A 26,819-nucleotide genomic window follows, 5' to 3' on the forward strand; every position below is an offset into this window, starting at 1 on the left:
CCATTTTTGCTAATGGGAAACAATACATTCCACTTCTTTTTTTTCTTTTTTTTTTTTTTTTTCTGAGACAGTCTCTTGCTCTGTCACCCAGGCTGAAGTGCAGTGGTGCAATCTCGGCTCACTGAAACCTCTGCCCCCTGGGTTCAAGTGATTCTCCTACCTCAGCCTCCTGAGTAGCTGGGATTGCAGGTGCGCACCACCACATCCGACTAATTTTTGTATTTTTAATAGAGATGGGGTTTCACCATGTTGAACAGGCTGGTCTTGAACTCCTGACCTCATGATCCACCCGCCTCGGCCCCCCCAAAGCGCCCATTTCTTTTTTTCTAGATGATATGTTTTCTTCTATTTGAAAGTTCTTAGGATCTGTCCTTTATCCTTACAAGGATGTGTCTAAGTGTGTGTCTTTTATTATTTGTTTATTGTGCTGAGCATTTGATGTGGATCTTTTGAATCTGAAGGGTCATTTCTTTCTCAGCCCCAGGTTATATACTTCCATCCATTATCACTTCAATAATTTCTATTTTTTATGAACCTCCCTATTGTTATTAAGACCTCCTGTTAATTTTCTCCTATTGTTTTTTCTCAGGTTTCCCGTCTTTAATTTTTTCCATAAGTTTTGAGAGATCTGGTTTTTAAACTGTCTATGGATTTTTTTTTTAAATTATGTTTAATTTCCAAGAGTATTTTTTATTGCTTTTTTATACATACTGTTTTATGGATACAAAACTTGGGTCTCTCTAAAGATAATTGTTTTTGTTTTTAAATTATTTGTTCCTTTAATAATTTCTGTTTATTAGGAGGTCAGTTTTGTTTTACTTGTCAGGTCTTTTTCCTCCAGTCCTCTAATTCTCTTGTCTTTCTCCATGAATAGGAAATCTAATTGGGAACAGGGTGTTTGTGGCTGGGCTTATTCACTGTCAGGTTCCACTTGAGTGTTGAGTAATTAAGGTCCTAATTCTGTTCCTGGAGTTGTGCTAAGCAGTTGGCTTCTTTTCTTCTCTTCCATTTTTTTTCATAATTTGTTGAAACCTCTTCTGCTACTATGTCCCTTCCCATTCTCTTTGTAGTATTGAGTTCTTAATATTGCTTATCATTTTATTAAAATCTTGGATGGAAGCTTGTACTCAGGTAATGCTTGGGATTTTCTTTGCCGGGGGAAAATTCAGGCCAACCTTAGTGGCCAGCTACAGTGTTAGCCATGATGTGACATGAGTCCTATTTTTCAGAGCTCCCTAAAGAGTTGTTTTCTAGTTTTGACACACTCCAGTGCTACTTCAAACTGGTTACGGTCGCTGACTTGGGATGGCAAGGGTACTGTCTGAATTCTGCTGGATTCCTCGTAGCTTCGTGGTACTTTGTTGCCTACAGTGGTAACCCAGGCAGCTTATGGCAGGAGATCTAGACTTGATACCTTTACCATCATGCCCTGGATATTCTAGCTATCATAATTTAGTCTGAAGACTAGCAGTGTTGGCATCACCTGGAAGCTTATTGAAAATAAAGAATCCTGGGCTTCATCCCAGATCGACTGAATCAGAATCTGCATTTTAACAAGGTCCCCAGGTGCACATTCAAGTGTGAAAAGCACTGATCTAGACTTTGGTCAGCTATGATTTCATGAGTGAACGAGACTATTGCATGAATCAGTCCTGTACTTGGAAATCTTTTCCTCCCATCTGTTTTGAGATGTGTTGCCAGATCTGTGCTTACCCATTGAATTTTTATTTTCAATGGGCAAGCACAGATAGAATTGCATAAAGAGTCCTAGTAATCCATCATAGATATGAGAATTTTTGCTGCACCTCTATGTGGTTTTTTTTTCATGGTGGATTGAGGGAATTTGGTAAGCATGTGTTAATGTTCCAGTTCCATGGGCTGTCAGAATGATAAACTTTTGAGTGTCTCTCTGGTGAGAGTGATCATCTAACCAAATCCGTCTTCTGTTATTGCACTGTGTGTCTAAGGTGTTGTATTTATGTTGCCACCAGCTACCCATTATCACTCCATTCTTTCTGGGCTTAAATGGTTGAAGGAGAATGGTCCTATATCACAGTTTCTTTGAGCCCTTTCTCCATCCCTGGCCAAAAGCAATCTTAAGTTATTTGCCACTGCTGGTTAGTGGTTGTCCTCACTCACCTCACTTCTGTCCCCATTATATGCCTTTAAGTTGTGCAACTTGGCCACCAAGGCCTCTTGACTAGTCTGGGATGACAGTGCCATTGGCCATTAGGAACCTTGGATGTGGAGAATCTTTATATATCTCTTCCCATAATGTGAGGGTAACTTTTTTTTTTTTCCTCCTGCAGGGACCCCACATGGGAAGAACTAATTATTGGTGGTGATCTCAACAGGGCCACTGCTCTGGTGGCTTTTGTGAGGCATTTCCCATCGTGACTTTGTGGGCTTGTTGGAGCTCCTGAAGTTATCCTTTTTGACATCTGTCTTCTCTTTGAAATTTCCATCTCTGCATTACTTTATGCTAAGTTCTGAATAAATTCCTCATCATTGCCTGATTTTAATTCCCAAAACTATATATTTTGTTTCTAGGATTTACAATTTGTTTTCATATTCTTCTCTTCTAAACTTGATTTATAGCTACCAATTCTAATTTCTTTACCTTTTTTTAAGTGTACGCTACTTTTCTTTTTTAAGAAGCATGTTACATATACTAATAATTTCAAAGTCCTTTTCATATTGCTCTATCATTTCTACTTTCTTGAGACAAAATTATCTAATTCTCTGATATTTCATATGCTTTGAAAATTTAATTTCAAAATCATCTTGAATGCAGGTTTATTGTTTTTGTTGCTTTGTTTTTGCTTTCCCCAACTTCCACTTCTTTCCCATAGTTTGGCAGATAATTCACTCGCCAGCCCCAATTTGACACCAGGTATCATATTAGTAATGCATGCCTCATCCTGCCAAGCTTTTACAGGCCCCTTTTCTTAGCCAGTTTGGCTTAGCCTTGTTCTTGCTTGTTCTTGGTTTGGAGTTGTCTCTGTTCTTTCTTGTGACTCTGGCAAGCAGCTCCAGACAGTGGCCACGGTATTTTTAAACTTTTTTTTTTTTTTTTTTTTGGAGAAGAGGTGCTACATGAGCCCCCTTTTTTAAATGAAAAGACAGATTTCAGTCCCCTGTCTTGAATGGGGTGTTTTCAGTCCTTATTTCTGTACCAGAATTTAATTTCCAGCTGACACATCTTGTTTCTGATCCTAGACCACATAGGACATTTGACCTTAGCCGTCACTCCCTGTTAAATGTTTTGCAGTCATAACATCTTTAACTACTTTTATGTGGGTGGCCTTTTGAAAATTTGTATTTTATCTATCGCTGTTATATATTTGCAGTTGGAATGGCAGAGAAGGGGATTTCACATGAACTTGTTTCACTGTCCTGACCAAAAGTGCTTAAATTACTACTGTAAAAATGTAACTTCTTGGTGGTGTGGAGGTTTACTGAAAGAGGAGAAGGATTAGTGTTAGGAGACCAGCCAGGGTTACATCAATATAATCAGGGTTAAGAAGAGGAGATGGGTTTAACAGACTAGGTAGCTGGCAGAGCTCTTATCATAGTAAAGGAGTATAGGATGAGCTAGCAGGATAGAAGTAGGATGAAATATTTTACCAAGTTTTGAATGTGGTGAGATTGAGAATATTTTTGTGACAGCCAGTTGAAGATGGTAAGCACTGGGGAGTGAAATAAATAGCAGCTATACAGCTATATCTTAGCATCACTGGTGTATGGGTAGTTGTTGAAACTATAGGTGTGAATGAAATTAGGAAGAGTAACTAGAGAGCAGGAAAAAGGGGGCTGATAATGGAACTTGGGGACCATCATCATTTATACGGGATAAGGAAAAGGAGAGAAACCAGCAAACCAGAATGAAGAGGAGGCATCAGAGAGGAAGCAGAAAGACCAAAGGAGAAGGATGAAACAGATTCATTCAGTGAGACACTTCCCAGATGAGAGAATTGTGAGGGTGTCGGGCTGCAGGGAGTCAAATAAGAGAAGGGCTGCGTAGTGTCCCTTTAGTGTCCCTTGGAGTTGGTTATTGAAGTAGAAGCCTGCTTATACGGGATTAGAGATGAAGGGAAGAGAGGGGCGGACCATAGTTGAGAAGCAATTAGGGAGGAGAGGTATTTGTATTTTGCCTTCAATTTTTGTTATGCTTTTTAGGAAATTGAGGAATACATTTGGGTACAGAATTTTGTAAAGTCTTATCTAATTTTCAATTTTGTTGCACTGATTTGGTGTCTCAAGTTATTTTTCCATGAACTGGCCTGATTTTCACTTTTTACAGCATTTTATGAGTCTACTGTTTTATTTTACTTTGCCATGTAACTTAAACATAGTTTGTTCTTAAGATTATCCTAAACCATTTTTAAAGCTCAGTATCTAGAATAGTAATTATTAAGTGGCCAACCAAGATGGTGTGAAAGGAAATCACTAGCAATATTACATATTTCTTCTTCATTTTATTATTTATTCTTATCCTCTCAGGGCAGACTTTTTTTTTTTTTTTTTTTTTTTTTGAGACGGAGTCTTGCTCTGTCACCCAGGCTGGAGTGCAGTGGCGCGATCTCGGCTCACTGCAAGCTCCGCCTCCCGGGTTCACGCCATTCTCCTGCCTCAGCCTCCCAAGTAGCTGGGACTACAGGCGCCCGCTACCACGCCCGGCTAATTTTTTGTATTTTTAGTAGAGACGGGGTTTCACCGTGTTAGCCAGGATGGTCTCGATCTCCTGACCTCGTGATCCGCCCGCCTCGGCCTCCCAAAGTGCTGGGATTACAGGCGTGAGCCACCGCGCCCGGCCAGGGCAGACTTTTTTTAAAGTCACAAACCCAATAAGTCTTTCAGAGGCTAAACAGGTTCTCCCTGATGCCCAGCAGGTGCTTTAAGAAGGGTCTCATGTTACCTGGTAAATTATACAACCATTTTTAAATGCTGTGAAGTTTTGCAGTTAATTAAGTAGTATCATTTTATAATGGATTATACAGATTAATTTATTTTTTCAAATTGGCACAATTTGGCATTGTGACAATAATGCACTTAGTGTTCTAAAACTGGTGATGCATCTCCTTAAACACTTATTTCCAAGGGCAGGGATAGCCATAGACATAGGTGGCAGTTTACAGGCTATGTTAATAAGGAGCCCCACGGTTCCTGCTTAACTAAAAATAGTACCCCCAGTGACTTGCTTGTTTTTCTCAACCTAAGCTAAAATTTTACTATGAGTGTTCCTTGACAGATTAATAACACATCTAGTTCTAGTTGTTTCTGATAAGAGATTTTAAGCCTATATTTTAAATAACTTAACAAAAATCACATAGCTAGTGGTAGAACTGGGATTCAAACCTTGTCAATCTGGCTCTGTCTTATATTCTTAACAGTATAGGATGTTGTCTTTAGCTGTGTTCATTAACTAAAGATAAAAGTGGGAGCATGTTCTCTGCTTCCTATCCCTTCAATATCTTTCTCTTCTCTCTGGTATTCTTTTCTAGTATCCTTCTTCATTTTCTCTTTCTTCTTTATACATTTGTAAAGTAGAGAAAGATAGCATATAAATAATCAGTAAAATTTTTATAGAAGAGTTTTCTGAACAAAAATGAAGCTAAAGTACAACAGTGCAATCAGTATTTAGCCCTGAGGAAGTTAATACAGAGTAAAAGAGTTTTTTTTTTTTAACTCAGAAATGAAAACCCAGTAAGATTGGCTTTATATAGCATACTCAGAATGAAGATAGAAACAGCAACTTCTTTATAGGAAAAGATGGTTAAAGACAAAAGGACAAACAGCCAGAGAAAAGTCACAATGTGAGGAAAGAAACTTTTAAAAGACAGAAAAAAGGTTGAGTAGAGATTGAATGCTCTATGTCCTATGACAGTTAAATATCTGAAAGTATAACCATTCATGAAGATTTTATAAATGCCAATTTTTCCTTAGAGTTGCCAACAAAAAGAGGCAGACAGCACCAGTGTAGCATGCTTTACTATTTTATTTAAAGTTAATACTTAAGACATGATTATCAGGAAGTATATGGCTTTTTAGACCTTAAGATGAAAATCTGTTTTTTAATTTTTTTATACCTTTCAAAGTGTTATATATAGCCAGACCCGTGGAACTACATTGTTGACATTGCATATTCTGTAATTATTATATAGATTTATCTCAGTGGATTTCTTCCAAAGTGTGATGCAGACCACTCTTTCACTAGTCTTTCAACACCAGAAAGAAGTTTCATCTTCATAAACAGTCGACCAGTACATCAAAAAGATATCTTAAAGGTAGTATGCTTTAGAAAAAAAAAATTATTTGAATTGGAAATTTGTCACGTTGTAACAAGGACTGCTTCCAAGAATTTGCTCTAAAATAAAGAAAAAGAAATACAATGTCATTTATTAAGCATTATGCATGATAGAAAGACATATGATGTCTCTCTTATTCTTCCTGGCAATTCTGGACTGCATTATCATCCCCATTTATAGTGAGGAAACAAATGTTCAATGTTTCTCTTAGGCCACATAGCCAGGAAATTAGAGAGTTAGTAGTTTTTTTTGTTTTTGTTTTTGTTCTTTTGAGATGGAGTTTCGCTCTCCAGGCTGGATTGCAATGGCGTGTCCCGTGATCTTGGCTCACTGCAACCTCCACCTCCTGGGTTTGAGCAATTCGCCTGCCTCAGCCTCACAAGTAGCTGGTGTTACAGGCACCCGCCACTATGCCCAGCTAATTTTTTTTGTAGTTTTAGTAGAGATGGGGTTTCACCATTTGGCCAGGCTGGTCTCGAACTCCTGTCCTCAAGTGATCCGCCCACCTCGGCCTCCCAAAGTGCTGTGATTACAAGCCAGAGCCACCATGCCAGAGTTTTGATTTGAACCCTAAGCCTTCAGAACTTCCATGACATTGTGATGTTTAATTATTAAGCCAGTTTTATTGCATGTTTGTACTTGTTTTGAATGCTTGTGCTTCATTTAGGTTCAAGGCCTCCAAAGGAGTATTACAGATAATGCTTTTCTTTTCTTTTCTTTTTTTTTTTTGAGATGCAGCCTTGTTGTTTTGCCCATGCTGGAATGCAGTAGCATGATTTCGGCTCACTGCAACCTCCATCTCCCAGGTTCAAGCAATTCTCCTGCCTCATCCTCCCAAGTATCTGGGATTACATGTTCCTGCCACTATGCCCGGCTAATTTTTGTACTTTTTAGTAGAGATGGGGTTTCATCATGTTGGCCAGGCTGGTCTTGAACTCCTGACCTCAAGTGATCCCCCCACCTTGGCCTCCCAAAGTGCTGGGATCCCAGGCATGAGCCACTGTGCCGGGTCATGATAATGCTTTTCCTAATAAGCAGTTGCATCTACTCAATTTCTCAGTTGAATTTGCTGGGTTTTATTGTACTTTTTAATTACATATTATTTTTTCTTTTATTTATTACATGTATTTCTAGTTAATCCGACATCATTACAATCTGAAATGCCTAAAGGAATCTACTCGTTTGTATCCTGTTTTCTTTCTGAAAATCGATGTTCCTACAGCTGATGTTGATGTAAATTTAACACCAGATAAAAGTCAAGTATTATTACAAAATAAGGTAACTCTTTTCAGATAATTTTTTCTTATGCTATTTATAAACATATATTACCGTTTTCATATAAAAAGATTTGTTTACATTTATCTTTTTTATTATTTAAAATCTTGTCTATTATTTTCATAATTTCCCCTAACATTTGTTAATTTGTATTTTTAGGAATCTGTTTTAATTGCTCTTGAAAATCTGATGACGACTTGTTATGGACCATTACCTAGTACAAATTCTTATGAAAATAATAAAACAGATGTTTCCGCAGCTGACATCGTTCTTAGTAAAACAGCAGAAACAGATGTGCTTTTTAATAAAGTGGAATCATCTGGAAAGAATTATTCAAATGTTGATACTTCAATCATTCCATTCCAAAATGATATGCATAATGATGAATCTGGAAAAAACACTGATGATTGTTTAAATCACCAGATAAGTATTGGTGACTTTGGTTATGGTCATTGTAGTAGTGAAATTTCTAACATTGATAAAAACACTAAGAATGCATTTCAGGACATTTCAATGAGTAATGTATCATGGGAGAACTCTCAGACGGAATATAGTAAAACTTGTTTTATAAGTTCCGTTAAGCACACCCAGTCAGAAAATGGCAATAAAGACCATATAGATGAGAGTGGGGAAAATGAGGAAGAAGCAGGTCTTGAAAACTCTTCAGAAATTTCTGCAGATGAGTGGAGCAGGGGAAATATACTTAAAAATTCAGTGGGAGAGAATATTGAACCTGTGAAAATTTTAGTGCCTGAAAAAAGTTTACCATGTAAAGTAAGTAATAATAATTATCCAATCCCTGAACAAATGAATCTTAATGAAGATTCATGTAACAAAAAATCAAATGTAATAGATAATAAATCTGGAAAAGTTACAGCTTATGATTTACTTAGCAATCGAGTAATCAAGAAACCCATGTCAGCAAGTGCTCTTTTTGTTCAAGATCATCGTCCTCAGTTTCTCATAGAAAATCCTAAGACTAGTTTAGAGGATGCAACACTACAAATTGAAGAACTGTGGAAGACATTGAGTGAAGAGGAAAAACTGAAGTAAGTTTCCAGAGCTTGCATGTGACTTGAATGTTCAGCTATTTCCATTCTATATGACTCACTGTTTAAAAAGAATTTTTTTCACTTCTTATTTATGGAAAAGCAGATCAGAAAATACCTTTGGCTTGGATAGAGTACCTTTTTTGGTAACACCTTTTTTTTCTGCTAATTTAGGTTTTTTGTTGGGGCGGGGGCTTGTATTATTTTGTTTTTTTTGTTTAAGCCTTAACTGCTTTCTGATATTATTAAGTTTTTTGCTAAAGGTTTTCCATTCATCTTCTCAATTTCAAACCACCATTTATCTTCTTTTTTTTTTTTGTTATATGTTTAATAACTTTTCTGTTGTAGAACTTTTTTAAAAAGCTTTTGCATTGGAACAGTTGTAACTGGTGTTTTTAATATCTTAACTATTCCCTTTCTTAAATTGGTCTCCAAAATATGTAATACAACACAAAAAAATTTGTATTATTGGCGATTCAATTTAGTGTTGTTCATTTATACTGTTTCTATTCAGTATAACTTGGGGCTTGCTTCTAAGATGTATTATTTATTATAACTTATAAACTATAGTGGGTATTTTTATTACATAAATAGGTGATGTGATCTGTCTTTGATTAAAATAGTACTTGCCATATTTAAATTAGATTTTCTGAATAAATGTTCCAAAATAATATGATGAATGTTTTTAATTGACTTAGGACACTTAATATAAACACAAAATATTATGTTCTGGTGATCTAATCCAGCAGAAAATGAGAGTGAAATTATACCTCCAATCATATACAGGTATCTGAGTATCTCAATATTATGTCAAATGTGTGGAAAAAATTTTAAACGTAATCCATCATCTGGAGTTTATATTTGGTGATAAACTACCTAGATACTTGACCAATTTTTTTTTTGTTCTTTCCTTAGCTTATTCAGTCTTATAAAAACAATATCAATTTAAAATGATAAAGACCACTATTAACACCAAAATGAAAAGCCTCCATAAAGCTTTTCTCTTCAGCCTTTTTTGTCATCTTTTTTTTTTTGTAAGTGGGAATGGTTATTATATTTTGTTCTTTTGGAAATATCCACAAAAGTAGACATTTTGAAGTATAAAGCCATTACCCCATTTCACCAGCAATCATCTCATAGTCAGTCCTATTAGTCCTGTTTCATCCATACTTCCATTCACTTTCTTTCCCTTTCTTTATTATTCTGAAGCAAATCATAGGCATATCATCTATTTCAGTATGTATCTCTAAGAGATAAAGATATTCATATTTTAAACATAACCATAATACAATTGTCATAACTTTTTTAAAGGTATAGATTCCTTAATATATCAAATACTCAGTGTTCAAATTTATAATTGTTTCATAAATGTCAGATTTTTAAAGATTTGTTTTGAATTATGATGCAAATAAGGTTCACACAATTGTGATTGTCTTTAGTTTTACCTAAATGACACAACTATGCAGTTTAAAGGTGAGGGGACTTAACTTTTAAATACAGTAAGCCCACAAAAGTTGAATTGCATTGCCCAGGGAAATGAACTGAGAATTGTCTGAGAATAGGAAAAAACCATAGATGTTTCAAGTTCTCATGGAAATAGGGACAGTGTACAAGCTTATGATGGAAACTTATCTTGCTGACTATTCCTTTGCAGCCTCACAACAGCAGGTATCATTCCAGTTGCTTTTTGGGGAATGTCTGCATTGTTTCTCCTTGTGGGTCCCAAGGTGTCAGGTTACTAGGATTATGATTAATAGGCCTCATCTAAAAATCCATTTACCATCAATTACCGGAATATTCCAGGTAATATTCTGGAATCAAGCTTACTTTCTCTCACATTGCCATAAAGTAGACAAAAGAGGCATTGATGGTCAAGACCTCTGAAGCTTCACCTGGATTCTAATTACAGTTCTTTGTTAGCTTTGTATTAAAAAGTGTGGACAGTCTCTCATGGATTGTTGTGAGGATTAAATAAGATATTGTGTGTTATGATACAAGATCAATTACTAACACATAGTAAATGATTGTTCACAATGTCAATATGATCAGTTTTTAATCTATGAAAGGGAATTTTTCTGTTGAGAAGAACATTTCTCATTTGTTGAGTCAAGATTAAATTGAATTTGGAGACCAGAAATAGAAACCTATGAAGAAAATATAGGTATCTTGGGATCAGAGTTCTAATTGTATGTCACAGAGTGCTGTGTTAGAACCTTTCAGAGCCAGGGGTCCTGGGACCATGATCAGCTGAGTCTAGTAGCATCATGATTAGTGAGAAGGTAGAGCAAAAATGATACAACACCCAAGAATCGTACTAGCTACCATTTCTCTTCCTGTCTTTATCTTGGAGTTCTGTCCAATTCTCTAAGGTATATTAAGAGATATGAGAGTAGACTCCTCTTCTATAGACCTTCAGTCCATCCTTTTCTTCCTTCTTCTCTTTTTCTTCCTTTTTTCCTTTTCCTTTCTTCTTCTCTTGATCCCTCCTTTCCCTTCCCTTCTTTCAACTAGGAAATATTAAGGGTTTTCTGCATATAAGGCCTGAGGTACTCTAGCTAGTCACAGATAAAACATACTTTCCCAACTCATGAATGGTGTAGGCTAGTAAGGAAGATTCAGTTAAACAAGAATGTGATGAGCTTTAAGATATAAGTTTTAAATATAAGGAATTACGGGAAAACTTGGCAGTTGGACTTAATATTATTTGTGGGACAGGTAATGCTTCCCTGCATAGAAATTAGCCAGAAGGATTTTAGGGAATTGTGTAGGTTGGAGGAACAGTATATGAGAAGGCCCAGAAGCTAGAAGGAACATGGTGTTATTAAGGAAATAAGATTCTATGACAGGAACAGAATATGAGGGAGTATGTGTAAAGAAAGTTGAGGGAAGGTGAGGGATGGATAATGGAAGGTTCTCAAAGCTATAACAAAGAGTTTGAATAAGGAGTAGGATCAGGATTGTTCAGTTTTCTGATGAGAGCTTGGGACAGATTTTGGAGTCAGGGAGTTACTGACATTGTTTTAGTTCTTCCTTTCTGGAGTTTGTTTTTTGTTTTTTGTTTTTTTCCTTCCTTGCCTTTCTTCTAGTGGATTAAAATCCAGATTTGGGCCATGTGCCCTACCACTGGGGTCTCACTCAGTTGACGTTAGCTTGAACTTTTCATTTGCAGTAGTTATGAATATATTGCTATTTAAACTAAAAAAAAATTGCAACTAGGGTATTATGAAAATGATAAACTTTATAACTAAATGCAGTGTTTAGTCGCAAGAACATTATTTGACTTGACTTCTGGTCAAATCAGGATTAATATTTTCCATTCAAGTTACTAAATCCCTTCTTGACATTAAGTACAACAGTAGCAGCTGCTTTTACTTAACATTTACTTAATATTCCTTTGGACATAACTTTTTATATTTCCCAAAGATGAGTACCATATGTGAAAATTTGCACATTATAATTAATTACAAATGGGGACCTTTGTTTTGAACTCATTTTACCACTGCACAGGAAAAATCTTTAATTTGAATGTCTAAGAGCTAAAAATACTATTTCTAGGACCTGTTGAAAGTAAACTATTGAAAATCATGTGTTTTGTATAGCTAATCCAGAACCTCAGATTCTAAGTAGAAAATAACTTTAAAATTGTGAATATGGCAAGGTAAGTAACCAAAGGAGCCATTTTTTTTAATGTAGTTTACAGTGAAATAAGGTCTTTTTTTAACACTCTTATTCAGGTAACATTTCTTCATTCAGCAGACAGGTACTGAGCACAAACTACATGCCATGCTGTGATCTCCTGTCTTTTAAATCTCACTTTTAACAGCACTGTTCTCTCAATAATATTTTTATTTCTTCACATTCCATATTTTTCCTTGAGATTATTATATGCAGATAATGAAATTCAGTTAGTGTTTTAAGAGCATGAGACTAGAAATAACCTTAATTCTCTAGTCACAAGTTTAAAACTTTCTTAAAAAGTAATCTTTTAGCAAAGTTACTTAATTTCCAACCATTACTCGCCCCTTTGTTGTGAGATTTGTGTTTCTTGGTAGAAAATAATGAGAGCAAAACATTTATCACCACTTACTCTGTGCTAAGTAATATTCTAAGTACTTGGCACACTTTAACTCATTTTATTTCTCACAACAAAACTGAAGTAGATGTATATTATCCATAAGTTACAGTTGAGCATGAGACACAGAAAGATTAAATAATTTTCATAGGTTTACAGAACTACTAAGTGGCAGAACCAAGCCAGGCTGTCTTCAGAGTCTGTGTTATTAATCACCACACTTTGCTGAACAAATAACAGTAGTTTCCAATTCTGGGTATGTACTGGAATCACCTGTGGAGCTCTGTGACAGCAGCTGCCCAATCTCAACCTAGGCCTAGAGAATTAGAAGCTCTGAGGATGGGATCCAGGTATCACTTTTTAAGAAAAGGGGTGACATAACCACTGTGCTAGGTCTTTGGCCCTGGAAGTTTCATTTTTCTCATATTGTTGACAAAAAGATCTCTTAACTTTCTACCCAGTGTAATTTTTTTTTTATTCTTGAGTTCTTAGAATCTATCCAGTATAATTTTTCGAACATCCATGATCTTCTACCTTTGAAATTGAGTTAAATTAGATGGTTTTGGTGTGTTTAGTTTATCCAAATTTATCTTTTCATTGATGACTAAAATGAGAATTAAAAAAATTAACAATTAGCTAATCACATACTTTCTGTTTTGTGATTATTGTAGTGACTATAATTTCACTATCAGTTACCAAGTGAAGTATTATATACATAAATTTTCTTTAATGTTGTTCAGGAAATTGTTTATTCCATGTTGATGTTAAAGCAGATATATAAGGAATGCTTCAGATCTGGAATTGATCCATTTCTTTATTCATCCTCTCTTTTTCTGATTGTTTGTGGCCCCACACTTTCTTAAATGGTTTTTTTAACTGGGTAAAATTTACCTAATGTGAATTGCAGAGATGTTAATGGTATAATTTGATGCATTTTCATACATGTGTACACACACATAAACATCACCCCAAACAAAATAGAGAACATCTCTGTCATCCCAGAATGGTTCCTCATGCCACCTCTCAGCCAGTCTCCACAGGCAGCCACTCTTTTGAGTTTTGTTACACTAGTTTGGTTTTGCCAGTACTTGAACTTCACGTGTGTATAAAATCATGTGATGTATACTCTTTCATATCTGGCTTCTTACCCTCAACAAAAATATTTTTGTGACTCATCCATGTTGTTGAATCTATGTGTAGTAGTTTTTTTTTTAAATCAAAGAATAATATTCAGTTGTATAAATATACCAAAATTTGTTTAATCAGTCTCCAGTTGATGGACATTTGGGTTGTTTCCAGTTTGGGGCTATTATGAGTAAAATTGTGTTGTTTACTTTCCAAATATTTGGGGCTTTTCCAGATATTTTATTTCTAATTTAAGTGTTTCATGGATAGAGAAAATGCTAAGTTAGATTTCAATCTTTTGAAAAGTAATGAGAATTAAAGCCCAGTATATGTTCTGTCTTGACAAATGTTCCATGTTCACTTAAAAAGAATCAGGATTCTGCAGTTGCTAGATGGTGTGTTCCAAAATGTCAGTTAAGTCTTAAGTAGGTGATAATATTGCTAAAATCTTCTATAGCTTTGAGGATTTTTTTTTTTTTTGAGGAGGAGGATCTCTAGTTCTGTCAGCTACTGAGGGAGGAGTATATACTGTTGCAACTCTGGCTTCTTATGCCTGCTATTTGCATGGTATATCTTTTTTTCAGTCTTTTAGACTATCCTCGTCTTTACATTTAAAGTGTAGACAAAGTTCGTTGTTACTTTTTAAATTCAGTTGGATAATCTTTGCCTTTGAATTGCAATATTTAGTCCATGTAATATAATAATTGATATGGTTGGGTTTAGGTCTGCCATTTTCCTGTTTTCTGTTTGTCCTAGCTCTATTTTGTTCTTTTGTTCCTCCTTTTTGGGGGGAGAGGAGCCCTTTAGGGTTAAAAGAATATATTTCAGTATCTAATTTTAATTTCTTTATTGAGTTTCCATTAGTTTTTGCTTTGGTGATTACATTATGCATCCTTATAATCTACTTGGAGTTAATGTAAAAACCCTGTAAGTATAATTTCACTTATATTTGGTGTTACTTTCCTTAATTGTGCACATATACTGGCAACTAATTCTCATCTTAATCTGAAAACATCTATTTCATCTTCATTTTTGAAGGACTTTTTTTTTTTTTTTAATGATATAGCCAAATTCTGGGTTCTTTTGCCACTGAAAAGATTTCACTGTTGGCCAGGCGCAGTGGCTCATGCCTGTAATCCTAGCACTTTGGGAGGCCAAGGCAGGTGGATCACCTGAAGTCAGAAGTTTGAGACCAGCCTGGCCAACATGGCGAAACCCCATCTCTACTAAAAATACAAAATTAGCCAGGGGTGGTGGTGCACCCCTCTAATCCCAGCTACTCTGGAGGCTGAGGCAGGAGAATCGCTTAGAACCTGGGAGGCAGAGGTTGCAGTGAGCTGAAATCGTGCCACTGCACTCCAGCCTGGGAGACAGAGAGACTCTGTCTCAAAAAAAAAAAAAAGATTTCACTGTCATCTGGCTCTGCATTGCTCTTTACAATATCCATTATTTTTGCGGTTTCCTATTTGTACTGTTTTTTTCCTCTTTATTTTCAGGATTTTATCTTAATCTTTGGTTTTCAGCAGTTGAATCTAATATACCTACCTGTGAATTTCTTTGCATTTATTCTCTTTGGAAGTTTGCTAACCTTCTTGCATCTGTAAGTTGTATTTCTCCAAATTTGCTGATTATCAACCCTAATTTCTTCACATTTTATTTTCTTTCCCAGTTTTCCATTGTTTATCTGGGACTCCAATGACATATATATTAGATTGTTTGTTTTGCCTTAGGTCACTGCAATGCTTTTCCAGTTGTCTTCACTTTTCTGTAAAAACAACACATTTTATCATTTCTATTGATCTGTCTTGAACTTTACTGACCCTTTCTTTTGCCATCTTTTATCTGCTGTTAAGCCTACCCGGTGAATATTTAATTTCTGATATTGTATTTTTTAGGTCTAGAACTTCCACTGTATTTTTTTTATAATTTCCACTAATCTGTTGAGATTCCCCCTTCTATTTTCTCATTATGATAATCTTTTAAGACCTTAAACATTTATTAAACCTGTTTTTAAGTGGTTTTTTGGTAATCTTGACATCTGGGTCATCTTGAGGTTGGCTTCTACTGACCACTTTTTCTTTTGACCATGACTCTCATTTTCCTGTTTTGTTAGAGTGATAACTTTTGATTGTATAGCAGGCATTGTGGGTGATATGTTTAAAACTCTGGATTCTGTTATCTTCTTCTGAAAAGTGCTGATTTTTGTTCTACCAGGTATTTAAATTACTGACAGATCACCTTGAGCTTGTAGAGGTTTTGTTTTATATTTTGTTAGGGAGAAGCTGTTTCAATTTTGTTCTTGGTCCCAGGGCAACTTCCTTAGTTTAGGATGTAGGTTTTTTATCCTAAGATGTGGCCCTCTTCCAGTTTTAACTGAAAGCCCAAAGTGTTTACCCGGCCATGAAACTGTGGAATTCAGATTCCAAACTTTGTTTCCCTGCAATGGGCAGCAGCTGAAATCTCTGTTCAGCTCATTTAGCCTTCTAATGGTTGTTTTTCTTTGGGTTCCCACACATGGAATTTTCTGGGATTTTCTTTCTCAATTTTCAGTTGTTCTGGAAGCAGACAGCTCTGTGTCCTGGTGACTCAGGCTAATAAGAGTGCAACTTTCTGACTGAGTTCTGGCCACCCTGCTCCCCATTAATACTGAGGACTTCCCTCTGGTTAAAAGTCCTATAAATGTGGGTCTCTATTTTTTTCACCCCTCAAGCAGTGAATCCATTCTAATTTCTTCCTGCTTTTGGCTGTTCTTCAGTGCCTACTTTAAATAATTGAGGGGTTTTTTTTTGTTTGTTTGTGTGTTTGTTTGTTGTTGTTGTTTTTTCTTTTTGGTGTTTTTTTTTGTTTGTTTGTTTGTTTTTGAGACAGAGTCTTGCTCTGTCGCCCAGGCTGGAGTGCAGTGGCACGATCTCGGCTCATTGCAACTTCTGCCTCCTGGGTTCAAGCGATTCTCATGCCTCAGCCTTCTGAGTAGCTGGGACTACAAGTGCACACCAACATGCTTGGCTAACTTTTGTGTTTTTAGTAGAGACAGTGTTTCGCCATTTTGGCCAGGCTAGTCTTGAACTGCTGACCTCAGGTGATCTGCCCACCTCAGCCTCCCAAAATGCTGGGATTACAGGTGTGAACCACCACTATGCCCGGCCAATAATTGATTTTTATATTTTGTTCAGTGTTTGTCATAGTTATATGCAGGAGAGTTAGTCTAATACATGTTCCTTTGTCATTACTATATCTGGAACACCAGTACTTTATTTTTATAAAATTTACTTCAGATGGTTAATATATTTCTGATTATAATCTCATTAGGTCTATTTTATTTCTATTCTTAGATATGAAGAGAAGGCTACTAAAGACTTGGAACGATACAATAGTCAAATGAAGAGAGCCATTGAACAGGAGTCACAAATGTCACTAAAAGATGGCAGAAAAAAGATAAAACCCACCAGCGCATGGAATTTGGCCCAGAAGCACAAGTTAAAAACCTCATTATCTAATCAACCAAAACTTGATGAACTCCTTCAGTCCCAAATTGAAAAAAGAAGGAGTCAAAATATTAAAATGGTACAGATCCCCTTTTCTATGAAAAACTTAAAAATAAATTTTAAGAAACAAAACAAAGTTGACTTAGAAGAGAAGGATGAACCTTGCTTGATCCACAATCTCAGGTTTCCTGATGCATGGCTAATGACATCCAAAACAGAGGTAATGTTATTAAATCCATATAGAGTAGAAGAAGCCCTGCTATTTAAAAGACTTCTTGAGAATCATAAACTTCCTGCAGAGCCACTGGAAAAGCCAATTATGTTAACAGAGAGGTATGATGTTACAATACTTTTTAAGAGTAAAAATATTTATTATAATAGTTCATACTAGATTAAAATCGAAGGTAGAAGGTTGGGAATGTTTCCTAGTAAGGATTAGTGGTGTTTATTTATTTTAATCTTTTAAACATTTGATTTCTAGGCCAGGCGCAGTGGCTCATGCCTGTAATCCCAGCACTTTGGGAGGCCAAGGTGGGTGGATCACGAGGTCAGGAGTTTGAGACCAGCCTGGCCAACATAGTGAAACCCTGTCTCTACTAAAAATACAAAAGTTAGCCGGGTGTGGTGGCACGCACCTGTAGTCCCAGCTACTTGGGAGGCTGAGGCAGGAGAATCGCTTGAACCTGGGAGGTGGAGGTTGCAGTGAGCTGAGACGGTGCCATTGCACTCCAGCCTGGGTAACAGAGCAAGAGTCTGTCTCAGAAAAAAAAAAAAAAAAAAAAAAAAATATATATATATATATATATATGATTTCTAATCTTTAATGGAATTGTTTATAAATAGTATCAGAATACTCTAGATAGTTCACTTCTACATTTAATAAGTATGAAGCTCATTTCTCTTGTACATTAGTGACTTCTCTAGGGTAATTTTGAAGTTAGATTGCCATGTCTTTATTCCATTATGTACTCATTGTTTTGACATTTTCAAACACATAATAAAATAGAAGTATACGATGCATACCTTTATCAGTAATTATCCAAGACTTTGCCACATTTGCTTTACCTTTCTATACAGTATATACGCGTACATTTTCTTTCCTTCGCAAAATTAGTTTAGAACAATTCCCCCTCCTATATCTTTCAATATCTCTCTCTCAAAAAATGGCTGTTTTCTCAACTAACCACAATACCTTTTTCATACCTTAAATAATAATAATTCCTTGGAATTTTTCCTCATTATCTCAAAATACCTTTTTTTCCAGTTTTTTAAAAAAATTATATTTAATTTGTATCTAAACAAGATCCACATACTACATTTGGTTATCTTGTTTATATATCTTAAAAATCACTCTATTATTGTAGATTCTGAGTCATTTGTTCAGTGGAATGTTCTATTGTCTGTATTTGCTTTCTTATGTTGTTCAACTTCTCTCCCCTATGTTTAATTGGGGGTTAATTAAACATGGAGGGCTGAATAGATTTAGATTCTATTTTCTGATGAATCTACTTAATAGGTTGGCTATATGCTTCATATTTCATCACATCAAAAGGCACTATCACTAGGTTCAGCTAATGACAGCCTGTCTTTCACTGGAAAGTTTCCCATCAACCTTTCCATGCAGTGGTGCCAATCATTGATGATTTTTGCCTGAAATAATTTTATTATTGGTTGTAATATAGGGTATTTCCTTTTCTTATTCTATATGAGCAAATAGCTTTCTGTAAAAATAAATAACCTTGGATGACAAAGCCTGGGGAAACAAAAATAAAAAAGATTAAAAAATAAATAATGACTAACCTATTAACATTTCCCTTTTTTAACTTAATATTTCTTTTTCAGTCAGACACAGGTAGAAGAGAATCATGACAAAAATAATAAAAACCTGAAGTTTAAAAAGATAATTTGTTCCCTAGGACACATCGTTAGATAATTCTGTTTCAGAACTTCCAAGAATAAAGCAGAAATCATTTATAAAATGTGTTAAAACTCTTGTTAAAGACACTGCCATCATTGGAGGAGAAAAAAACAGGGACAGAACACAGAAAAACATCTGTTAAGTCTGTCTTTTTAAATAAGGAAACAGCAACCACATTAACCAAAATCCAGTATGTTTCATAGTATTCTCTTGAGATTGGCTTAGGAAACTGTCAGAGGAACAATTAGAAAATAGTGTCTTAGGCTACATTCAAACAGTTTAAACACCTGATGGTGCTTTTCTCTTTCTTCCCTAAAAAAGAGCTAGGGTACATCTGAATTTTTAGACTTGACTGCTTTTGTGAATGGCATTTTGTAAACTTCATTTAAATTTCAAAAATCTTTTTGTGCTTTTTCAAATGATAGGTTTTTAAAAATATTTTTCTATGTGATGCTCTGTTCTTCAAAAAACAAATACATTAAAAACTATTATTGTGGGACCATATTGGCCTGAAAAAAAAATCTTTCTTAATTGAGCATAAACAGGAATAAAGATTAATTCAAAATAGTTTTTCCTCCTTCTTTTGGAATGTGGCATCCCCATCACAGTTAATGATGTAAGTTTTTCAAAACTGAGTCAGGGACTAGTTTATCCCACAATGCGACAATGTGGGCAGGGTAATTGTAGGTTGGGCTCAGTTTTCTTGCCAGAGTTCTAATGCTGTTTGTGTAACTTACCTCTAAGTGGAATAATTTAGGTACCTATAAAGTAAGGGCTCAATAATAATAACCTTAATGATGGCTAATATTTATTGAACATTTACTGTATGATAGGAATTTGGCAAAGTTTTTTCATGATCTTCACATCAACTTTATGAGGTAGATAATATCCACATTTTATAGCTGAGGAAACTGAAATGTAATGGTTAAATAACTTAACTAGGCTCACACAGACAGTAAATAAGCCGTATGTCCAAGATTACAATCTAGACAGTTTAACTGTGGAGCCTGCACCATTAATTGCTATACAGTATCATAATCATCACCACCACCACCATCCCTACTGTCTCTCAGATCGATTTTTAGGATATTGGTTAGATGAAACAGAGTACATGTGATATATAGCCAAAGCTCTCTTCTCTATAATATTAGCTCTCACAGCCATTGGGGTCTTCAACCATTCAGAGCTGATAAGCAAAGATATCAGCGTACTGGAACACAGAACAGTGCCTTGCATACATACCTAGGACAATATCTGCCACAGGGTAGGCACTCAAATATTCATTGAAGGAGTGGCAAGATGGTAACTATTCACATCAACCCCGACAGACACCTTTTTGCAATGACTATAACGCGTCCTGACCAAGCCTAAAACCAATATGTGTGGTTGATTTGTACCCTAGGTGATCTTTGGCTTCCTCAAGTTTTTGCACCACTCAGAATCATTTCATATACCACCTTTGGCAAACATGCCAGACCTGCAGTAGACTGAAGGAAGCTCTCCCAAGCTCTAAATTGATTAATTTATTAGTTCCTAGAAGAAAGAGATTACATGTTTATCTTTTTGTTACAGAAGAAACTTTGAATAGCAGTTGAAAATTTGGCAGGGTGGACCACCTAACTTGACAGTGTATTATTGTGTCTGTTTTGAAGGAATAAAATGGAATTATTTATAAAGTTTTCATTTGTATTAGAGAGAGCCATTTTTAAAATTTCACATTCAATTTGTAACATTCTAGAAGACAGATTATCTTCTTTCTGTATACTGTGTGCAGTAGGTATTTTATAAAATATTAACAGGAATGTAAAACAGTGATTTCTCATAGGGCTACTTATACCTTTGTATTTTGGTTAATGATGATAACACTTGTCAAAGGGCCCTAGGATTAACTTTTTCCCGTAAACCCCCTTATTTTGTGTTTTTAATAAGTTAAAGGGCCATAATTTCTTTTTCAGTCTTTTTAATGGATCTCATTATTTAGACGTTTTATATAAAATGACAGCAGATGACCAAAGATACAGTGGATCAACTTACCTGTCTGATCCTCGTCTTACAGCGAATGGTTTCAAGATAAAATTGATACCAGGTATGATAGTGTGGTTTAATATTTTCTGATGTGGAAAAATTAGTCTTGTTCCAAGAGTTACATCTGGGTTTCATGATTTACAGATATGGTGGTATATTTTTGTCTCACTATAAGTACAGTGTCAGCTATGTTAAAACATTTTTTTCAAAACATCACCTCTGCCTGAAACAAGTAAGTTTGGCATCTCTTTCAGTCCAATGCTTTGCATTTGCATTTTCATAACTAATCAAATAGTTTTATTGTAATTTTTGTCATCCTTTGACACAATATTCAAACTGCCTGCTTTGTTTAAATTATTAAAATACTCCTTTAAATGATAAAACACAAACATGTAGGATATTGGAATTGCCTAACAAAAATGGACATCTTTGCTTTTCAAAAAGCATTTGCTTGTTTTGCCAATTAGATGTGTAACATCAGCAGTTGTACTATATGGAGAATGGATGATTTGGTTCCATGGCTTTGGTAAAAGACTGATAACCCTCTTTGCTCAGTATGGAAATTCACTGGGTGGATTTAAAAAGAAAAAAGAAAATCCATCTGGCTAGAGACTTCAGTTTTCCTGGCTGGCCCCTTCTCTGTTCCTTTATAGTTTGCATACTCAACTGCCTTCTGCCCTACCTTCTGTTACTTTCTCTTCATCTGGTATCAGAGAGGTACAGTGGAACCATGAGGAAGGACTCCACTGTCTCCCTTCCTGCCTCTAAACTTGTCATGCCCAAAGTATAGAAAAACAGAGCTCAACCAAAATAGTGTTTGAAGATTTTTAAAGGAATGCTTTACTGAGATATGAAAATAAGTAAAAACAATGTACAAAAGCATGGAGCTGGGTATATACAGAAGATACTTTGGTGTCCCAAACATAAACTAATTTTACTTGATTTTTGTGGTTTTTAAGGATACCTAACCTAAGCTTCTTACCTCCTACCTCAATTCTATTAGTCCAAATCCCAGCACTGCCATTTAAAAACAATGTGTTTTGGGGAAAGTCACCTGGCCTCACTGTGTCTTCATTGATAACAACTAATAATTATTGAATAATAATTATGTACAGGGCACTATTCTAAGTATTAAATATATTAATTTAATCTCCCTAATATCCTTGTAAAGTAGGTTCTATTACTGTCCCCATTTTACAGATGGAAAAATTGAGGCACAGAAGTTAAGTTTGCTCAAGGGGACACAGTTATTGGTAAAACCAGAATTTGAACCTAGGCAATCTGCCTTTAAAGCCTAGCTCTTAACTCATTTATTATATTGCCTTCCTGTCAAAATTTAGATATTTACTCCAGGAAGTATTGGTGAGCATTAACCAAAGTAACAATTAAATCAGTGAGCATGGTACTTGGCAATGGGAGATGCTCACATATTCTCTTTTCTTACCATCCATTAGCCCCCTTTAGCAGGCTTGCAGTCATCTGTTTTAGTCTTCCTAGAAATATTTCTTCCTCAGGGTCCCTGGCATCTTAAAATTTATGTGAAGTGAATTTACTTGAAGCAAGGGATAGGTGGGGGTATATGTGTTTTATTCTCAACTTAATCTGTTTTTCTAATTATATGGCGTTGGTGGCAGGTACTGGTTTTTTCATGAAAGATATTAAACAGGCCAGGCACGGTGGCTCATGCCTGTAATCCTAGCACTTTGGGAGGCCGAGGTGGGTGGATCACCTGAGGTCAGGGGTTCAAGACCAGCCTGGCCAACACGGCGAAACACTGTCTCTACTACAAAATACAAAAATTAGCCGGGCATGATGGCAGGTGCCTATGATCCCAGCTACTTGGGAGGCTGAGGCAGGAGAATCGCTTGAACCCAGGAGGTGGAGGTTGCAGTGAGCCAAGATCACGCCACTGCACTCTAGCCTGCATGACCGAGTGAGACTCCATCTAAAAAAAAAAAAAAAAAAAAAAGATGTTAAACTGCAGGTTGTTGTTGTTTTAAGGATAACTGTCCTTTCTTACCTGCCACTCAATTCCAAGAGCATTTTTTTTTAACTACCCAGTAAGTTTATATCTCACAGATGCTTTCAGCTCTTAGCTTGTAAGTAGTATTTTTAAAAATCTTATTGAATGCCTAATACTTTCCATAGCATCAAAGATGCAAAAATGATTAAGTCACCTGTAAACTGACTTGATTTGATTGGAATTAACTTTACTTAGATTATCATCAGCATTATTTCCCTTGTCAATAACAGAGCAAGTTAAAGATATTTATGTTTTCTTTCTTCATTTCTTTGTTTTTTTATTTTTTTAATTAGGTGGTATTTTCTTAACAGTTCTTTCTTGTGAGAGTATTGTATTTTACTAACTTTGAATCAACAGTTTGCCTGTAGTCACAGTACTTCTTTGGATAAGGATAAAAACATTTGAAAGAGAAGGAATACATCTGGCTTTGAGAGAGAAGATTCTCAATGTGACTCTAAGAACTTTGCATGCTAATAGGAATAGCTTTTTGTCCTGCATCAATAAGAATTCCATATTTTAGGAAGTGAAAACTTGTCAAACCACTTACTCATTTGATGTATTTTCCCTGAAAATTGGTAAGCATTTCACAGTATTTTATGGAAACTTTTCAAGGGTTATTGTTACATAGTTCCAATGTCTCTAACTTTTCCATATCTGAATTTTACAAACACAGAAGTTAAAATATTGCTCAATTTCCTTATTCGTTGCCAAGTACCTTTTACCCATTTCCACTAGTAATTCTGTGAAATGTGTATAATTTTCCAGGGCAAATGTAGTTAGTATTAGACTTTTCATTCTAATCATACTGTAAAAGATTTAAAACTACCAATAGTGAAAAATCACTTAGACTGATATTTTTGGCAATTTTCATATCTATATAAATAGTTAAGAGATGTGAACTAGAATATTCTGCTACTGCTTTTTGCCTACCACACACAGTTTTGAGTTCCATTTACGTTTCCCCTGTTGCTCAAACTCATTTCATTTCCACTGTTAGTCCGTTTGTGTTTCTATAAAGGAATACCTGAGACTGTGTAAGACTCAGGTAGACCTGAGACTAAAAGAAATGACCACAAGCCTTCTTTACAAAGAAAAGAGGTTTATTTGGCTCATGGTTCTGCAAGCTGTACATGAAGCATAGTGCCAGCGTCTGCTTTCCTTTTACATATAAGTTCCAAGTTTAAGTCATTTCTTTGCTCTGATGGTAGCCATGCCACTTCTTGAACGATTTGCTGCTTAGGAACTTCTTTCGCTAGATAGTGAAATTAAATTGATGACCTGGGTCATCACTCTTAAGTTCAAACTTCTACTGATCCTAAGGGCAGAGGTGTCCAATCTTTTGGCTTCCCTGGGACACACTGGAAGAGTTGTCTTGGGCCACACATAAAATATACTAACACTAATAATAGCTCATGAGCTTTAAAAAAAAAATTGCAAAAAAAATCTCATGATGTTTAAAAAAATTTACAAATTTGTGTTGGGCCGCATTCAGAGTTGTTCTGGGCCACATGTGGCCCACAGACCACAGGTTAGACAAGCTTGCCCTAGGGCATGGACACAGTGCAGCCAAAATCCTTGCGGGGACATAAAAAGGATGACCTTTACTCCAGTTTCCAATAAATTCCTCAATATCATCTGAGACTTTGTGAGCCTTTCACTGTGCGTGTTTCTATCAGCATTTTAGTCACAACCATTTAACCAGTTTCTAAGAAGTTCCAAACTTTCCCTCTTCTTCCTGTCATCTTCTGAGCTTTCAAACTCTTCCAGCCTCTGCTCTTACCCAGCTCCAAAACCACTTCTACATCTTCAGTTATCTTTATAGCAGTGCCCCACTCCTCAGTACTAATTTTCTGTGTTAGTTTGTTTGTGTTGCTATAAAAGAATACTTGAGACTAGGTAATGTATAAAGAAATGAGGTTTATTTGGCTCATGGTTCTGCAAGCTGTACATGAAGCATAGTGCTAGCATCTGCTTCTAATAAGGGTCTCAGGAAGCTTACAATCATGGCAGAAGGCAACAAGGAGCCAGCATGTCACATGGTGAAAGACGGAGCAAGAGAGAGATGCCAGGCTCTTTTAAACAACCAGCTGTTGTGTGAACTACCACAGAGACCTCACTCATTACCATGGGGATGGCACCAAGCCATTCATGATGGATCTGCCCCATGACCCAATGCACCTCCCACTAGGCCCACCTTTAACAGTAGAGGTCACATTTCAACATGAGATTTGGAGGGGACACACATCTAAACCATAGCATCTCACTTCATTGAACTCTGTATCTCATCCCTTAATGCTTGATAATATAATATTATATATTATTCTCCAGTTGTTCTCTGGGAAAAATGTTTAGGATACCATCTCTGTAGTCTACCAGCATTGCATCTGCCAACCAGGTCAAGGATGTAGTCTGTAATTGGGAACAGGTAAGGGATTGGATTATTGAAGTCTCAGGATCTGAAACTCTTCAAGTTATATCACATCTCTTTTTTAAAATTAATCCATTGATAGCTACTACTTATCCAAGATTGGACTGTCTCTTTTCCTTTAATTCCAGGTAGCATTATGTAGACTTCATGAAAGAACACTGTTACACAGATACAGCCAAAGAAGACACATCTTTGCTATGTTCCAAAAATATGCATTCTAAAGCCAAATCTGATGCTTTGAAATATGTGCTGTTATGGATTATGTATCCAGTTATACATCCAAGCCTTTAGCTAGTTTTTAGTTTTATTTTATTTTATTTTATTTTATTTTTTGAGATGGAGTCTCGCTCTGTTGCCCAGGCTGGAGTGCAGTGGCACGATCTCAGCTCACTGCAACCTGTGCCTCCTGGGATCAAGTGATCCTCCCATCTCAGCTTCCCTAGTAGCTGGGACTACAGGCACGTACCACCACACTCGTCTAATTTTTTTTGTATTTTTGGTAGAGACAGGGTCTCACCATGTTGGACAGGCTGGTCTCAAACTCCTGATGTTGTGATCTGCCTGCCTCGGCCTCCCAAAGTGCTAGGATTGCAGGTGTGAGCCACTATGCCCAGCCATTTAGTTTTATTTTAATTACTAAGAATAATTTAAGTAACAGTTAACATGTCAGTTTTATTTGTCCTATTAAAATATTTTGAACAAACAGTATTTTCTTCTAAATAATATCTACATAAATTACTATGTGACTGCTTTTATAATTTGTAAGTTAAAATCACAGAAATAATTCAGGCGTTTAGATATTGAAATGGTAGGGTAGAATTTGAAGAGCAGCAGTTGTTAAAACACTTAAACCAGTTTTATTTTCATAAATATCATGGGACTCCATTTTCTCTCCAAAGCAAGAAATGATCTAAACAAATTTAAGGAACAGAACAGCAATAACTGGGATTAAGTTAAATTATATAAAGCACATGTGGTGTGAGTGAGCACTTATGACTTAATGTGAGACCCTATGGGAAATTACTATTTGTTCTCCAACTAAGGAACAAAACTTTGTCCTGACTGTATTAAATTTGAATGAGGGTTCACTAAATGTTTTAACAGCAATTTT

General features: G+C 35.9%; 1 protein-coding gene across 39 annotated transcripts in view; it reads left to right on the forward strand.

The window, feature by feature from the left end:
• Nucleotides 1–26,819, forward strand: part of PMS1 (PMS1 homolog 1, mismatch repair system component) — a 94,114-nt gene that overhangs the window by 63,094 nt on the left and 4,201 nt on the right. For 27 of the 39 annotated variants that reach the window (XM_016950181.4, XM_009443875.5, XM_063791355.1 and 24 more), the window contains 5 exons: nucleotides 6,165–6,287; nucleotides 7,443–7,586; nucleotides 7,743–8,632; nucleotides 17,162–17,647; nucleotides 21,188–21,318. In XM_016950181.4, coding sequence (XP_016805670.1) covers nucleotides 6,165–6,287; nucleotides 7,443–7,586; nucleotides 7,743–8,632; nucleotides 17,162–17,647; nucleotides 21,188–21,318 — 1,774 coding nt within the window. The remainder of the gene's footprint in view (nucleotides 1–6,164; nucleotides 6,288–7,442; nucleotides 7,587–7,742; nucleotides 8,633–17,161; nucleotides 17,648–21,187; nucleotides 21,319–26,819) is intronic. The other 12 variants (XR_010150169.1, XR_010150166.1, XR_010150168.1 and 9 more) reach the window with 4 other exon arrangements.

This window comes from Pan troglodytes, chromosome 13 (genome assembly GCF_028858775.2).
Source record: "Pan troglodytes isolate AG18354 chromosome 13, NHGRI_mPanTro3-v2.0_pri, whole genome shotgun sequence".
In the NCBI taxonomy this organism is placed as follows: Eukaryota; Metazoa; Chordata; class Mammalia; order Primates; family Hominidae; genus Pan; species Pan troglodytes.